This window comes from Thalassophryne amazonica, chromosome 1 (genome assembly GCF_902500255.1).
Source record: "Thalassophryne amazonica chromosome 1, fThaAma1.1, whole genome shotgun sequence".
NCBI classification, from domain to species: Eukaryota; Metazoa; Chordata; class Actinopteri; order Batrachoidiformes; family Batrachoididae; genus Thalassophryne; species Thalassophryne amazonica.
Genome location: NC_047103.1, coordinates 112,056,148 through 112,073,836, shown reverse-complemented (window position 1 = coordinate 112,073,836; position 17,689 = coordinate 112,056,148). Strand labels below are relative to the sequence as shown.

Sequence of the window (17,689 nt, the reverse complement as noted above, 5' to 3'; positions counted from 1 at the left end):
AGATCCAAGAACTATGAGAAGTGAAGGTGTCAAAGGGTGAATGCAAACCTTGAGCACTCTGCACACAGGGATATATCCCAACCCAGTCTCACGGCAAGTCGTGATTCAGCAGCACAAAATATACATTAATCTATTGGTTTGTGATATTGTGCACGAGGCCGAGCGTGCTCATGGATCAGATTATGAGCGTGGAGAGAGACTTTCCGGACTCCCTTGTTATAACTCTCAATGATTTTAACAAAGGGAATCTCAGTCAGGAATTACCAAAATACAAACAGTTTGTTAAATGCCCAACCAGAGAAGGGAGCACCTTAGATCATTGGTACACGACAGTGAGTGGCGCCTACCGCGCAGTGGCCCGCGTACAGACAGAGACTAAAACTCTCCAAACCTGTTGTGAGGACATCTAAAGTGTGGAGCAATGAAGCTGTAGAGGAGCTACGCGCGTCGTGCATGCTTGGGCACTACAGATTGGGATATGTTTGAGGCTTCAACAGACAGTCTAGATGACTACAGGGACACTGTGACGTCATATATTCATTTCTGTGAAGACAGCATCATCCCACAGCGTACCAGGGTGAGATATACCAACGACAAGCCCTGGTTCACACCTAAACTCCAGCAGCTCCGTTGGCAGAAAGAGGTGGCTTTCAGAGAAGGAGACAGCTATAGAAGTGCAAAGTACAGATTTAGCAAGGAGGTGGGAAAGGCTAAATCCATGTACAGTTCACGTCTGCAGCAAAGGTTCTCTGCCAACGACTCGGCCTCTGTGTGGAGGGGGTTGAAAGAGATTACCAACTACAAGCCCAAAGCACCTCCTTCTATTGATGACCTGAAGCTGGCCAACGACCTGAACGTCTTCTATTCATGTTTTGAAGTCATGGACTCACACCTCACCACGCCCCACACAACTGGATATTCAAACACTCTGGACCTCCCCCCTCTCACCGCAGACATTTCATAAGGCTGAATCCACGTAAGGCCCCGGGCCCAGACTGTGTCTCTCCTGCCACCGTGAGACACTGTACTGATGAGCTGGCCCCAGTCTTCACAGGGATCTTCAACACCTCCCTGGAGTCATGCCACGTTCCAGTCTGTTTCAAGTCCTCCATCATAGTTCCAGTCTCCAAGAAACCACGCGTCACTGGACTTAATGACTACAGGCCTGTGGCTCTCATGTCTGTAGTCATGAAGACCTTTGAACGCCTGGTTTTATCCCACCTGAAGTCCATCACCGACCCCCTCCTGGACCCCCTGCAGTTTGCCTACAGAGCCAACAGGTCTGTAGATGACGCCATAAACCTGGCCCTGCACTCCATCCTGCAGCACCTGGACTCCCCAGGAACCTACGCTAAGATTTGTGGACTTCAGCTCTGCATTCAACACCATCCTTCCGCCTTTGCTCCAGGACAAGCGTTCTCTGCTCCACGTGCCCGACTCCACCTGCAGGTGGATCACAGACTTCCTGACGGACCGGAGTCAGCGTGTGAGGCTGGGAAAGAATGTTTCGAACACTCGGGCTCTCAGCACAGGATCTCCACAGGGCTGTGTCCTTTCCCCTCTGCTCTTCTCCCTGTACTCTAACTGCTGCACCTCCAGCCACAACTCCGTAAAGCTCATCAAGTTTGCGGACGACACCACCCTCATCAGACTCATTTCAGATGGGGATGAGTCTGCCTACAGGAGGGAGGTGGACCGGCTGGTGATCTGGTGCAGCAACAACAACTTGGAGCTCAACACCCAGAAAACAGTGGAGATGATCTTGGACTTCAGGAAAGCCACAGCCCCCCCGCCCTCCCTCGCCCTCACCAACAGCCCCATCACCACTGTGGTCTGTCACCGCTTCCTCGGCACCACCATCACCCAGGACCTCAAGTGGAAGTCAACCATCAGCTCCCTCATCAAGAAGGCCCAGCAGAGGATGTACTTCCTGCGGCAGCTGAAGAAGGCCAAGCTGCCTGTCCAGCTGATGGTGCAGTTCTACACGGCCATCATCGAGTCCATCCTCTGCTCCTCCATCACGGTGTGGTACGCCGGGGAAACAGCCAGGGACAGACACAGACTGCAGTGCATTGTGGCCTCTGCTGAGAAGGTGATTGGCTGTAGCCTTCCATCTCTCCACGACCTGTACGTCTCCAGGACTCTGGGCCGAGCAGGTCGGATCACAGCTGACGCTTCTCACCCTGCACACGGTTTATTCGAACCACTCCCCTCGGGCAGGAGGCTACGGTGCATCCAGATCAGAACTTCCCGCCATAAGAACAGTTCCTTCCCCTCTGCCGTTAAACTCATGAACACTTCATAACTCAGTCACCTTAACCTTAACTCTGTCACTTTATCATTTTATCACGGGTCACTTTAGACAATGTACTCTGGTTTTTAATTGCACTCCTCCCACTGCACTGTTGTTCTGTTTGTGTCGTTGTACATAGCCTTTCATATTTCATATTTCTATTTCATATTTTATCTTATATTTTATTGACATTGATGTCTTACCACAGTGTTTGCTTCTGACAGAGAATCAGATTTATCAGGGAGCCATGAAAAATATGCAAGCAATGAATTGGAGTTGTCCAAATTTTCCATGAAAAGACTTTTGTCTTCTCTTGTTTGCATCTGCAAATAAGAAAAAAATGTTCAGTGTTGAAACGGTGCAGAATTGTCTCACTAAACATCTTACTAATGTGCCATTATAGACACGTAATGACTTTAGACAGACAAATATGTAATCAGGCAGTTATGTTATGGTGTGAAATCCTTACACTCTAAAACATTGCAGCACGTTCAGTTATGTCCACTTGCTACCTCACGTTAACATAAAGAGCTCTTACAAGTTTTGGATGTTGAACTCAACGTTACAAGTTGAGTTCAACATCCACATCTGACTTTCATACAAAAGTATGAAATTTGGCACAGATAATTGAAAAATTATAGGCCGATATCAAATCTATCATTCTGCTCTAAAATTCTGGAAAAGGTGGTTTCACGGCAGCTTGTGGACTATCTTACTGAGAATGACCTTTTTGAGCCACTGCAGTCTGCTTTTAGAAGACATCACTCCACAGAAACAGCACTTATTAAAGTAGTTAAGTTAGTTAATGATCTTCTACAGCATTGGTGTTGTTGGATCTCAGTGCTGCGTTTGACACAGTTGATCATCATATTCTACTTGATAGACTAGAAAACTGTTTCGGGATTACTGGAACTGCTCTTGTGTGGCTGACGTCTTATCTGTCTGGTCGTTCCCATTGTTTTGTGCAATGACGCTACCTCTGACTTTAAGGGCATGAAGTTCGGGGTTCCGCAGGGATCCGTTCTGGGTCCCTTGCTTTTTTCCCTGTATATGGCACCCCTTGGGAACATTTTGCGGCGTTTCGGGGTTGCTTTTCATTGTTATGCTGATGATACTCAGTTGTATATGCCGATATTAAACAAATATGTAGGACTGCCTTTTTGCATTTACGCAATATCTCTAAAATCAGAAAGGTCTTGTCTCAGAGTGATGCTGAAAAACTAATTCATGCATTTATTTCCTCTAGGCTGGACTATTGTAATTCATTATTATCAGGTTGTCCTAAAAGTTCCCTAAAAAGCCTTCAGTTGGTTCAGAATGCTGCAGCTAGAGTACTGACGGGGACTAGCAGGAGAGAGCATATCTCACCCGTGTTGGCCTCTCTTCATTGGCTTCCTGTTAATTCTAGAATAGAATTTAAAATTCTTCTTCTTACTTATAAGGTTTTGAATAATCAGGTCCCATCTTATCTTAGGGACCTCGTAGTACCATATTACCCCATTAGAGCGCTTCGCTCTCAGACTGCGGGCTTACTTGTAGTTCCTAGGGTTTGTAAGAGTAGAATGGGAGGCAGAGCCTTCAGCTTTCAGGCTCCTCTCCTGTGGAACCAGCTCCCAATTCAGATCAGGGAGACAGATACCCTCTCTACTTTTAAGATTAGGCTTAAAACTTTCCTTTTCGCTAAGGCTTATAGTTAGGGCTGGATCGGGTGACCCTGGACCATCCCTTGGTTATGCTGCTTTAGACGTAGATTGTGGGGGGTTTCCCATGATGCACTGTTTCTTTCTCTTTTTGCTCCGTATGCATCACTCTGCATTTAATCATTAGTGATCGATCTCTGCCCCCCTTCATGGCATGTCTTTTTCCTGTTTTTTTCCCTCAGCCCCAACCAGTCTCAGCAGAAGACTGCCCCTCCCTGAGCCTGGTTCTGCTGGAGGTTTCTTCCTGTTAAAAGGGAGTTTTTCCTTCCCACTGTGGCCAAGTGCTTGCTCATAGGGGGTCGTTTTGACCGTTGGGGTTTTTCATAATTATTGTATGGCCTTGCCTTACAATATGGAGCACCTTGGGGCAACTGTTTGTTGTGATTTGGCGCTATATAAGAAAAAAGTTGATTGATTGATTGATTGATAGCTGCTGGAAATCCTGTCCACATAAAATCTTTACAGGACTGTCTTGCAGCAGTGAGAAGTTGGATGTCTAGCAACTTTCTACTTTTGAACTCTGATAAGACTGAAATGATGGTTCTTGGCCCAGCAAGACATCGGCACCAATTTGATCAGCTGGTGCTTAGCCTAGGTTCATGTGTTATACATCATACTGACAAAGTGAGGAACCTTGGGGTAATCTTTGATCCTACGTTGTCCTTTGACCTCCACATTAGGGACATTACGAGGACTGCTTTCTTTCATCTGAGAAATATAGCAAAGATTCGCCCCATCCTGTCTATGGCTGATGCTGAGACTCTGATTCACGCATTTGTCTCTTCTAGATTGGATTATTGTAATGCTTTATTTTCTGGTCTGCCGCAGTCTAGCATTCGAGGACTTCAGTTGGTGCAGAATGCTGCTGCCAGAATTTTGACACAAAGTAGAAGGTTTGACCACATTACTCCCATTCTGGCATCCCTTCATTGGCTACCGGTTTCTGCCAGATTGGATTTTAAAGTTTTATTGTTGGTTTATAAAATTGTTCATGGACTGGCGCCTTCCTACTTGGCGGACTTGGTTAAGCCCTACGTACCTGCGAGGCCTTTGCGTTCGCAGGGCGCAGGGCTTCTGTGTGTTCCGAGGATGAACAAAAAGTCTGTGGGGTATAGAGCCTTTTCCTACCGTGGTCCGGCTCTTTGGAATGATCTACCTGCTGTTATTCGGCAGTCTGACACGGTGGAGATTTTTAAATCAAGACTGAAGACCCACTTTTTTAGACTGTCTTATCATTATTTTTTTAATCTGTTTGTGTTTGCTTTGTAATTTCTTTTTATTCTACTGTGTTTTATCTTTTAACTGTGCTTTTCTTGCTTTTAATTTTGAATTTAGATTAATTTGTGTTGTGAATTATGTGAAGCGCCTTGGTGCGACTTTGTCGTGATTTGGCGCTATATAAATTAATAAATTAAATTAAATTAAAATCCTAGAGCTCACCTCTAATGACCTACAGGGCTCAATAAAAAAAACATTACACGGGTCAAAATTGAAAAAAAAAATCTGCAATGATTTTGAAAAGTATCTACATAGATACTAAAAGCCCAGTGGCCTCTGTGTACATGTGTGTATGTGTGCGTGCATGTGTAAGCCTTTGATCATGTACAAACTGGGGAGACAGCTGGGATAGGATGAACAACAGTGAACAATGGGTGTTGTATCACCATGATTCAGTCCCTGGTAACCAGACAAGCTCTGGACAAAAGAAATATCTCAACCCTACAGTTATAAAAAACATGACATCAACTAAATGTGGCAAATAATGAATACAATTATTCACAAAACTTTCTCATTTTAATTTCCTGCACTTTCACTTAAAATCATTATAGAGACTTTATTCCGATCCTTGAAAAATGTCAGCTTCCTATTTTATAAACCCAACCCAATCTAGAACCCCACGGGCAACACGCTGATATGATGATATTTGTCTGATCATAAAGATTCCAAAAAGGTATAGTTTGCAATATCTGTGAGTGAATGTCATGGAGTTACGAGGTAAAAGCAGCACATCTGCTTCTGTTAAAAAAAAGATGCAAATTATTGGTTCAGTGAATAGGTCTTTTTTTTTTAATGAATAGTTTGTACCTTGTGTCATGCTTAGTTATCATGTTACAGGGTAACATACAGTGCTGCTTGAACGTTTGTGAACCTCTTGAGCTTTTACATGTTTTAAATTTTAAAGAACATCAAAAAATAAAACAAACAAAAAAAAATCAGGCTTTTTATATTGGCTGGATGCTAATCGATGTAGAATTGTCATTCACATCATAGTGACTCAGAGGAGGTGAAGATGAGTAAAGTGCAGCCACCGAGTAACTGCTTGCTTGTACTTGCTGTGGTTTGTCACAGGTGTGAGTGGGCGGTGTTGCAGGTCCAGGGGGCGCTGTGTCACTGAGGTATTCCTTCCACCACTGACAGACAAACTGTTGGATGTGCTGGGTGTCTTCCATCTGACCACCCAAGCTCCATGGTTTAACTGCTCCTTGGAAATGGAAAATCTTTGCATTACTGCCAAACCTGTGCACAGAAAAGTCACAGTCAGACCCTAAACAGTCTGATCAGAGATTGTGCACAAAGTAATAAAGCAGTTGTGTGGGGTACCTGTTGTATTCTATAATGTTTAATGTAATTTTAGGAGTGCTACAAAAGTAAACACCAGTTATCGCGCCGTGCTTCTCAAACTGTGGGCTATGGGCCCTTGGTGGACCTCTAAGGTACTGCAGGTGGTACATGTGACAGCATTAAAAAAGTAGAAATGACTGATTCTCTTGTACAAAAATGTTTAGAATTACCTAAGTCTAGTCAATTGCTTTCAAATGTAATCAAAAGTAATGTGATAAAAGTCATGTTTTCTCTTCATTTCTCTGACCTAGTTTAAAATACACACAAACACAATTAGTGCTTACCACTGTTGCCTCACAGCAAGAAGGTCTGGGATTGCTTCCCACCTGGTCCTTTCTGTGGGGAGTTTGCATGTTGTTCCCATGTTTGTGTTGACGCTATGGATTCCTCCCACTTCCAAAGGCACGCAGGGGAGGTGAACTGAAAACTTTAAAGTGACCATAGATGGGACTGTGCTTGTCAATCTACATGTGGCCCTGTGAACTGGTGTCCTGTCCAGGGGGTAGCCCACCCCTTACCCAATGACAGTTGGGATAGGATGAAGTTTAATTCAAATAAGCAGGCATAAAATATATATTGGCAATAACAAATTTTGATGTGTGATTAATGCACATTCTGTGACCCTTGGCCCGCCCTGTGGTTTGGGACATCAGGAAGTAATGTATGGCTGCAGACACAAACCTCCTTTAGCAGAAATGCCCCATCAAGCCATTTATTTATTTAAGATCTGGGCCCGGTTTCATAAAGTGGTCTAATCTTGTTATGTCAACTAATCTTTTGATGTTAGTCACTGCACTGTCACTTAGTCGGCCAAAATTTGGCGTTAGCCAACTAAAGTCTTTAGCCTGCTACAGAGGAGGCTAATCTTACTTTAGTCAACAAAACTTCAGTGTCTTACCTCAGAAATGGCAGCTGTCATGGACCACCACTTGATGGAGCAGGAAGGAGGGAGAGCCTTGCGGCGGGAGTGGGTATTCCAGGACCTGACTAATCCACTGGAGGTTTTTATGGATGCAGAGATTCAATCAATCAATCAATCAACTTTTTTCTTATATAGCGCCAAATCACAACAAACAGTTGCCCCAAGGTGCTCCATATTGTAAGGCAAGGCCATACAATAATTATGAAAAACCCCAACGGTCAAAACGACCCCCTATGAGCAAGCACTTGGCCACAGTGGGAAGGAAAAACTCCCTTTTAACAGGAAGAAACCTCCAGCAGAACCAGGCTCAGGGAGGGGCAGTCTTCTGCTGAGACTGGTTGGGGCTGAGGGAAAAAAACAGGAAAAAGACATGCCATGAAGGGGGGCAGAGATCGATCACTAATGATTAAATGCAGAGTGATGCATACGGAGCAAAAAGAGAAAGAAACAGTGCATCATGGGAAACCCCCCACAATCTACGTCTAAAGCAGCATAACCAAGGGATGGTCCAGGGTCACCCGATCCAGCCCTAACTATAAGCCTTAGCGAAAAGGAAAGTTTTAAGCCTAATCTTTAAGCCTAATCGCAGAGCGCCTTGGGGCAAACAGCGATACTGTTTTTGTCTGCCTACAATCCTCTTCATAGTGGACATGATGGCTCCAGCCATCAACCACCAAGCGAGGAGGAACAATGCCCTGCCAGCCCTTCGTCAGGTTTTGATTGCGCTGAGGTTTTACACCTGTGGGACCTTTCAGCGGGTTATTGGCAACACCATCCACATCTCCATCTCCAAATCGTGAGGGATATTAATTTGGCACTTATCCTGCTACCTATTGAGGGACACTGCGGTCTCCTGCCAAGCCCATCTTTTAGCAGCTATGGCTGATGTTTTTCCTTTGAAGAATGTAGGGGCCTTTTTCCGTAAGCGCTTCTTATCTGGTGCAGCAGACTTACCCATGGTTGTAGCACACTGCCAACCTGGAAGTAAACCAAACTCTCGCACATTGGAGGAGTTTCTTGGCAATGGCACTCGTGAGGCCACTTATGCCCGTGAAAGTCATCAACTAATGTTAGACGGCCAATTTACAACTTTAGCCATCTGTGAAGTGGCAATTAGATGCCTAACTGGGCCCAGGTTTGAGTGGAACCCAGAAGACTTTCAGATTTCAAAGTGGGCCTCAGGAGTTTCTTTAGTTTGGGAATAGCTGGTATAGAAAATTGTGTACATCAGATATTTCAATCAATCAATCAATCAATTTTTTTATATAGCACCAAATCACAACAAACAGTTGCCCCAAGGCGCTTTATATTGTAAGGCAAGGCCATACAATAATTATGTAAAACCCAACGGTCAAAATGACCCCCTGTGAGCAAGCACTTGGCTACAGTGGGAAGGAAAAACTCCCTTTTAACAGGAAGAAACCTCCAGCAGAACCAGGCTCAGGGAGGGGCAGTCCTCTGCTGGGACTGGTTGGGGCTGAGGGAGAGAACCAGGAAAAAGACATGCTGTGGAGGGGAGCAGAGATCGATCACTAATGATTAAATGCAGAGTGGTGCATACAGAGCAAAAAGAGAAAGAAACAGTGCATCATGGGAACCCCCCAGCAGTCTACGTCTATAGCAGCATAACTAAGGGATGGTTCAGGGTCACCTGATCCAGCCCTAACTATAAGCTTTAGCAAAAAGGAAAGTTTTAAGCCTAATCTTAAAAGTAGAGAGGGTGTCTGTCTCCCTGATCTGAATTGGGAGCTGGTTCCACAGGAGAGGAGCCTGAAAGCTGAAGGCTCTGCCTCCCATTCTACTCTTACAAACCCTAGGAACTACAAGTAAGCCTGCAGTCTGAGAGCGAAGCGCTCTATTGGGGTGATATGGTACTACGAGGTCCCTAAGATAAGATGGGACCTGATTATTCAAAACCTTATAAGTAAGAAGAAGAATTTTAAATTCTATTCTAGAATTAACAGGAAGCCAATGAAGAGAGGCCAATATGGGTGAGATATGCTCTCTCCTTCTAGTCCCCGTCAGTACTCTAGCTGCAGCATTTTGAATTAACTGAAGGCTTTTTAGGGAACTTTTAGGACAACCTGATAATAATGAATTACAATAGTCCAGCCTAGAGGAAATAAATGCATGAATTAGTTTTTCAGCATCACTCTGAGACAAGACCTTTCTGATTTTAGAGATATTGCGTAAATGCAAAAAAGCAGTCCTACATATTTGTTTAATATGCGCTTTGAATGACATATCCTGATCAAAAATGACTCCAAGATTTCTCACAGTATTACTAGAGGTCAGGGTAATGCCATCCAGAGTATCATTTCAAAAGCTGAAAACTGTTTTGGTCACAGTGTGAACTTTTACTGTGCTATAATCCATGTGCATTTGATGTTTGGTGTGTAACAGGAAATGGCTGTAGGCATTGCACACACAAACACACTCACTGCTGGAAAGCAGTGAGGTAGCTGTACACACAGCTGACGGTGACATTGTAAACAAACGGAAGATGTTTACTGATGTCTTCCACTGGCCAGTTACTGAAGAAAGAGTTGAGCAGTCCCTGGTCTCCTCCTGGCAAAAAGGTGCAGGACACAAAACACAACATTTACTGCACCAACTGCAGACAAACAAATGAGCAGTGTCGGGCAGGTAGGTTACTTCCAAAATGTAGCCTAATACATTTTAAATTCTAATTACATTACAATATCACTGTTTCTAAACTGTAAAGCGTAACATGCCTCTGCATTACTTTTGAGTTACTTTCACCAAAATAACTGCATAAGTAGTAGTAGACATTCTAAAATGCAGTTTAGTGCAGCTCGTTATACATCCAGTGGAGGACAATGTTGTGTAGAATGACTGCAGGCCCTTAAAGTGTGTATCATTAGTAAATAAAATGTCAAATGTGCTGACTATTCAAAATAAAGAAAGAATTGTGAAAATACTGATGTACTTCATTTTATTTTGGTGCCATAAGCCCCTGAAAAATTACGTCATAAACATGGGTAAATTAGCCTGATTTCACCTGCTGCTGATAAACGCTCAGAAACGTTAAGCTGTGAGAAATGTGGACTTTGATGACATCATGTCAGGCCACGCCTCTCAAAACGCTCTACTGAAATGAATGGTGGGGGGGCTTGAATTTTTAGTGTGAAATCTCTTTTTTGTGGCCTTTGACTGTGAATACATCAAAATGGTTCTAATGAGTGTTTTACAAGGATGCAATAAAATGACTAGTGTTGCTTTTTAGGTGGACAGATTTTCCAAAGATAATATTTTGAGGAAGAAAGTGAGAGTTTTTTTTTGTTTTGTTTTTTTAATAGTGCATCTCAGACAAACAGCACAAGTGAAGCCCAGCACGGCATGAGAAAAGTCTTCAAAACAGGGATTGAATCACAGATCGTATCTGTTCATTTTGTGTGGCCAGGAGAAAATTCATAAAGCGTGTTTCCACTCCCAAAAGCTAATTTATAAGCTAAGCTACTACGTGCGGGACACCAGCGAGTCTGGCTGAGGACATTCCTTCTGTAATCATGGAATTGGACAGAACATGACAACAAGTGACCGCTCTTAAGAGGACAGCCAGACACGGACCAGCTTCAGCGTTTGTGTTTATAATAATAACCTTTTAACCACATAAAATCCCACTGAGATCGAGGCCTTTTTGACAAGGGTGACGTGGCCAAGAAAGGCAGCAGTACACATCATAATAGATGGATTAACATCATCAAGAGAACATTAATAAGAAATAAAATATAGTCATCTTGGTCACTGTGAGTTGTAATGATGTGTGGGGAAAAACAAGCATTGTGCAAAAGAATGCTATTCGTGATCTCTTAAAACAGAATGGAAGGTATTCAAAGAAGTTAACCCAGACAGTTTCAGTGCAGACTGGAGGACATTCCAGTCAGAGGGAGCAGAAAAACTGAAAGCTTCCTTTCCCGTTTCAGTGCCGACACAAGGTACATGGAAACATAGCATGTTGTTTGAATGCAGAGCATAACAGCTTTCAGATCTCTGGATAAATAGGTTGGAACCAGTGCAATAAGAGTCTTGTAAACCAGCGTCATCCAATATGTATATCGCCTGACAGTCAAAGAGGGCATGCCAGCATTGGCATACAACTCACAGTGGTGTGTGAGGGAGCAACAGCCATTGATGAATCTCAAGGCACACAGTGGGGTCAAGGACTGTAGACAACTAGTTGAAGCGCACATATATACGACTTTGCCATAGTCCAGTAAAGGCAACAAGGTAGCAGTTATCAGGAACTTCCGGGCACCTAAAGGGAAACACGACTTTATTCTATAAAGGAAGCCTAGCTTCACCCTTAATTTGTAGATCAAGTGTTTAAGATGGATTTTAAAGGAAAGCTCTATGTCAATAGTTAATCCTAAATACTAGTAACTGCTGACTAGCTCGAAAATATTACCTTGAGCCATTTTAATTGATGGTATGTTCAGTGGTGGGCACAGTTCTGCTAATCTGCAGACCTCTAATTAGCTAAGCAAACTTTTGTTAGCGGATTAGCTTTTCAGCTAACTTTGAAAATCAGGGGACCAATTAGCTTCTGCTAAATTTTGTTCCGCTAACATTTTTTTCCTGGCATAGTGATAAAAGCTTAATGGTCAAAAACATTTATAAACCTTAAAATCATACGTTAGTTCCTGTTTCTCTGTTTTGCAATAGTCAGACCGCTGTGAGCGCAGTCCTCCCCCAGCAGAAGGGGATGGGCTGGCTGCCACTGCAAAAAAAAAAAGAAAGAAAAAACTGTCATTTACTTTCCACATGCAAGGACACAGACGTGTGTCAGGAGACATGAAAAGCAAGGCACTTTTCACTTATGGTTTAATTTATAAACAAAACAAATTCTGGACACTTTATCGACATTAACGGCAACTCTGTCATATTTACAAAGTGAAACTATTGCATAATATTACATATCTTTTAAAGTATGCGCTAATTCTGAAGGTTTGAGTGTTAACAGCCACACGTGCCACAAGGTATTATGAGAAATGAGTCTCCTCTCAATCACACACACACACACACACACACACACACACACACACACACACACACACACACACACACACACACACCCCACCTCCTTGTCAAAATGCATAGAACACTGGGGAGGTGATGGTCTAGTGCAGGGGTGGGCAATCATGTGCCATGAAGGGCCGAGATACTGCAGGTTTTCCTTATTACCAATCACCTCAGCAGGTGATTTCATTGATGATCAGATGTTTATGCTCAGGGGAGAAGCTCATCAGCAACCCACCTGCTGAGGTAATTGGTTGCAAGGATAACCTGCACTGTCTTGGCCCTCACAGCCCACCCCTGGTCTAGTGGTTAAGCGTTGGGCTTGAGACCAGAGGACCAGTTTTTGTCTTTAAAGACACTTGTTATTTTTGGTGCTGTGATTTTGTACCTTCTGTTTGTTACCTTCATTTGGAGAAGAATAAAACCTTTTGTTTTTCACTCACCTCTCGTGTCTCGGCTACATTGCATTTTGAGGTCCAACTCAGTTCCTGTGGTTTAAAACCATAACAGAAGTGGGTGGAGCTTAGATGCCAAAAACTTAACTGTTCTGCTGCTGCAACAAAGATGATTAAATGTGAGTTGTCTGACTGAAATACTGTTTTAATATAGAAATGGGAAAATAGGTTACATATGTACAGTCAGATACCATGTGAATTTAGTAAGCAGGCCCCTGTCCCTTAATAGGCCTGTGCATGGCGGGGAAAACATTTACCTATCTGTGTTGATAGTTTGTTGCTTATAAAGTTGTCCATGCCTATCTGTTGCAAACTATCCAGCATGGTCTGCCTTTGGTGAGGAGCACCTGGCAAATGGTTTTTGAGAGTAGATGTAATTCAGAGATACAAGTATATGCAAACGTTTGGGCACCCCTGATCATTTTCATGATTTTCCTTTATAAATCATTGGTTGTCTGGATCTGAAATTTCAGTTAAATATATCATATATCAGACCAACATGGTGATATTTGAGAAGTGAAATGAAGTTTCTAGTATTTACAGAAAGTGTGCAATAATTCTTAAACAAAATTAGGCAGGTGCATATATTTGGGCACCCTTGTCATTTTATTCATTTGAATACATTTAGTACTAACTATTGGAACACAAAATTGGTTTGGCAAGCCCCTTGACCTCCTTACACAGGTAAATCCAATCATGAGAAAGGGTATTTAAGGTGGTCATTTGCAAATGTTTCCCCTCTTTCCATCTCTTCTAATGAGTGGCAACATGGGAGCCTCTAAACAACTCTCAAATGACCTGAAAACAACAATTGTTCAACATCATGGTTTAGGGGAAGGATACAAAAAGCTATCCCAGAGATTTCAGCTGGTTTCCACTGTGAGGAAATGGAAGACCACAGGCACAGTACTAGTTAAGGCCTGAAGTGGCAGGCCAAGAAAAATCTCAGATAAGCTGAAGCGAAGGACAGTGAGAACATTCAACTATACAGAGCACTTTGCACAAAGGTACGCTGTATGATGCTGAGTTGTTTGAGGTATGCTAAAGCACATTTGGACAAGCCAGCTTCATTTTGGAATAAGGTGCTGTGGACTGATTAAACTAAGATTGAGTTATTTGGACATAACAAGGGGCAGTATGCATGGCTAAAAAAGAACACAGCATTCCAAGAAAAACACTTGCTACCTACAGTAAAATTTTAAGGTGGTTCTATCATGCTGTGGGGCTGTGTGGCCAGTGCAGGTACTGGGAATCTTGTTAAAGTTCAGGGTCACGTGGATTCCAGTCAATATCAGCAGATTCTTGAGAACAATGTTCATGATTCAATGACAAAGTTGAAGTTGCGCCGGGGTTGGATCTTTCAACAAGACAATGACCCTACACACTGCTCAAAATCTACTAAGGAATTCATGCAAAGGAACAAGTACAATCCAGTTCCAGTTCTGGAATGGCCATCTCAGTCCCCAGACCTGAATATTATTGAATATCTGTGGTGGGATTTTAAACGGGCTGTCCATGCTCAGAAACCAACAAACCTGGGATGTTTTGTAAAGAGGAATGGTCCGAAATACCTTCAACCAGAATCCAGACTCTCATTGGAAGCTATAGGAAGCATTTAGAGGCAAAAGGAGGATCTACTAAATATTGATGTATTTTTTTCTGTTGGGGTGCCCAAATTTATACACCTGCCTAATTTTGTTTAATCAATCAATCAATCAATTTTTTTATATAGCGCCAAATCACAACAAGCAGTTGCCCCAAGGCGCTTTATATTGTAAGGCAAGGCCATACAATAATTATGTAAAACCCCAACGGTCAAAACGACCCCCTGTGAGCAAGCACTTGGCTACAGTGGGAAGGAAAAACTCCCTTTTAACAGGAACAAACCTCCAGCAGAACCAGGCTCAGGGAGGGGCAGTCTTCTGCTGGGACTGGTTGGGGCTGAGGGAGAGAACCAGGAAAAAGACATGCTGTGGAGGGGAGCAGAGATCGATCACTAATGATTAAATGCAGAGTGGTGCATACAGAGCAAAAAGAGAAAGAAACAGTGCATCATGGGAATCCCCCAGCAGTCTACGTCTATAGCAGCATAACTAAGGGATGGTTCAGGGTCACCTGATCCAGCCCTAACTATAAGCTTTAGCAAAAAGGAAAGTTTTAAGCCTAATCTTAAAAGTAGAGAGGGTGTGTGTCTCCCTGATCTGAATTGGGAGCTGGTTCCACAGGAGAGGAGCCTGAAAGCTGAAGGCTCTGCCTCCCATTCTACTCTTACAAACCCTAGGAACTACAAGTAAGCCTGCAGTCTGAGAGCGAAGCGCTCTATTGGGGTGATATGGTACTAGGAGGTCCCTAAGATAAGATGGGACCTGATTATTCAAAACCTTATAAGTAAGAAGAAGAATTTTAAATTCTATTCTAGAATTAACAGGAAGCCAATGAAGAGAGGCCAATATGGGTGAGATATGCTCTCTCCTTCTAGTCCCCGTCAGTACTCTAGCTGCAGCATTTTGAATTAACTGAAGGCTTTTTAGGGAACTTTTAGGACAACCTGATAATAATGAATTACAATAGTCCAGCCTAGAGGAAATAAATGCATGAATTAGTTTTTCAGCATCACTCTGAGACAAGACCTTTCTGATTTTAGAGATATTGCGTAAATGCAAAAAAGCAGTCCTACATATTTGTTTAATATGCGCTTTGAATGACATATCCTGATCAAAAATGACTCCAAGATTTCTCACAGTATTACTAGAGGTCAGGGTAATGCCATCCAGAGTAAGGATCTGGTTAGACACCATGTTTCTAAGATTTGTGGGGCCAAGTACAATAACTTCAGTTTTATCTGAGTTTAAAAGCAGGAAATTAGAGGTCATCCATGTCTTTATGTCTGTAAGACAATCCTGCAGTTTAGCTAATTGGTGTGTGTCCTCTGGCTTCATGGATAGATAAAGCTGGGTATCATCTGCGTACCAATGAAAATTTAAGCAATACCGTCTAATAATACTGCCTAAGGGAAGCATGTATAAAGTGAATAAAATTGGTCCTAGCACAGAACCTTGTGGAACTCCATAATTAACTTTAGTCTGTGAAGAAGATTCCCCATTTACATGAACAAATTGTAATCTATTAGACAAATATGATTCAAACCACCGCAGCGCAGTGCCTTTAATACCTATGGCATGCTCTAATCTCTGTAATAAAATTTTATGGTCAACAGTATCAAAAGCAGCACTGAGGTCTAACAGAACAAGCACAGAGATGAGTCCACTGTCCGAGGCCATAAGAAGATCATTTATAACCTTCACTAATGCTGTTTCTGTACTATGATGAATTCTAAAACCTGACTGAAACTCTTCAAATAGACCATTCCTCTGCAGATGATCAGTTAGCTGTTTTACAACTACCCTTTCAAGAATTTTTGAGAGAAAAGGAAGGTTGGAGATTGGCCTATAATTAGCTAAGATAGCTGGGTCAAGTGATGGCTTTTTAAGTAATGGTTTAATTACTGCCACCTTAAAAGCCTGTGGTACATAACCAGCTAGCAAAGATAGATTGATCATATTTAAGATCGAAGCATTAAATAATGGTAGGGCTTCCTTGAGCATCCTGGTAGGAATGGGGTCTAATAAACATGTTGATGGTTTGGATGAAGTAACTAATGAAAATAACTCAGACAGAACAATCGAAGAGAAAGAGTCTAACCAAATACCGGCATCACTGAAAGCAGCCAAAGATAACGATACGTCTTTGGAATGGTTATGAGTAATTTTTTCTCTAATAGTTAAAATTTTGTTAGCAAAGAAAGTCATGAAGTCATTACTAGTTAAAGTTAATGGAATACTCAGCTCAATAGAGCTCTGACTCTTTGTCAGCCTGGCTACAGTGCTGAAAAGAAACCTGGGGTTGTTCTTATTTTCTTCAATTAGTGATGAGTAGAAAGATGTCCTAGCTTTACGGAGGGCTTTTTATAGAGCAACAAACTCTTTTTCCAGGCTAAGTGAAGATCTTCTAAATTTACGGGTTATCTGCTTTAAGCTACGAGTTTGTGAGTTATACCACGGAGTCAGGCACTTCTGATTTAAAGCTCTCTTTTTTAGAGGAGCTACAGCATCCAAAGTTGTCTTCAATGAGGATGTAAAACTATTGACGAGATACTCTATCACACTTACAGAGTTTAGGTAGCTACTCTGCACTGTGTTGGTATATGGCATTAGAGAACATAAAGAAGGAATCATATCCTTAAACCTAGTTACAGCGCTTTCTGAAAGACTTCTAGTGTAATGAAACTTATTCCCCACTGCTGGGTAGTCCATCAGAGTAAATGTAAATGTTATTAAGAAATGATCAGACAGAAGGGAGTTTTCAGGGAATACTGTTAAGTCTTCTATTTCCATACCATAAGTCAGAACAAGATCTAAGATATGATTAAAGTGGTGGGTGGACTCATTTACTTTTTGAGCAAAGCCAATAGAGTCTAATAATAGATTAAATGCAGTGTTGAGGCTGTCATTCTCAGCATCTGTGTGGATGTTAAAATCGCCCACTATAATTATCTTATCTGAGCTAAACACTAAGTCAGACAAAAGGTCTGAAAATTCACAGAGAAACTCACAGTAACGACCAGGTGGACGATAGATAATAACAAATAAAACTGGTT

The 17,689-nt window shown here is 42.4% G+C and overlaps 1 protein-coding gene across 1 annotated transcript in view; it reads right to left on the bottom strand.

The window, feature by feature from the left end:
• gyg2 (glycogenin 2) overlaps positions 1-17,689 on the bottom strand; it is a 139,623-nt gene that overhangs the window by 43,882 nt on the left and 78,052 nt on the right. The window contains exons 5-7 of the mRNA XM_034173521.1: positions 9,979-10,105; positions 6,324-6,510; positions 2,497-2,616 (exon numbers count right to left, since the gene is read on the bottom strand). Of these exons, the coding sequence (XP_034029412.1) occupies positions 2,497-2,616; positions 6,324-6,510; positions 9,979-10,105 (434 nt within the window). The remainder of the gene's footprint in view (positions 1-2,496; positions 2,617-6,323; positions 6,511-9,978; positions 10,106-17,689) is intronic.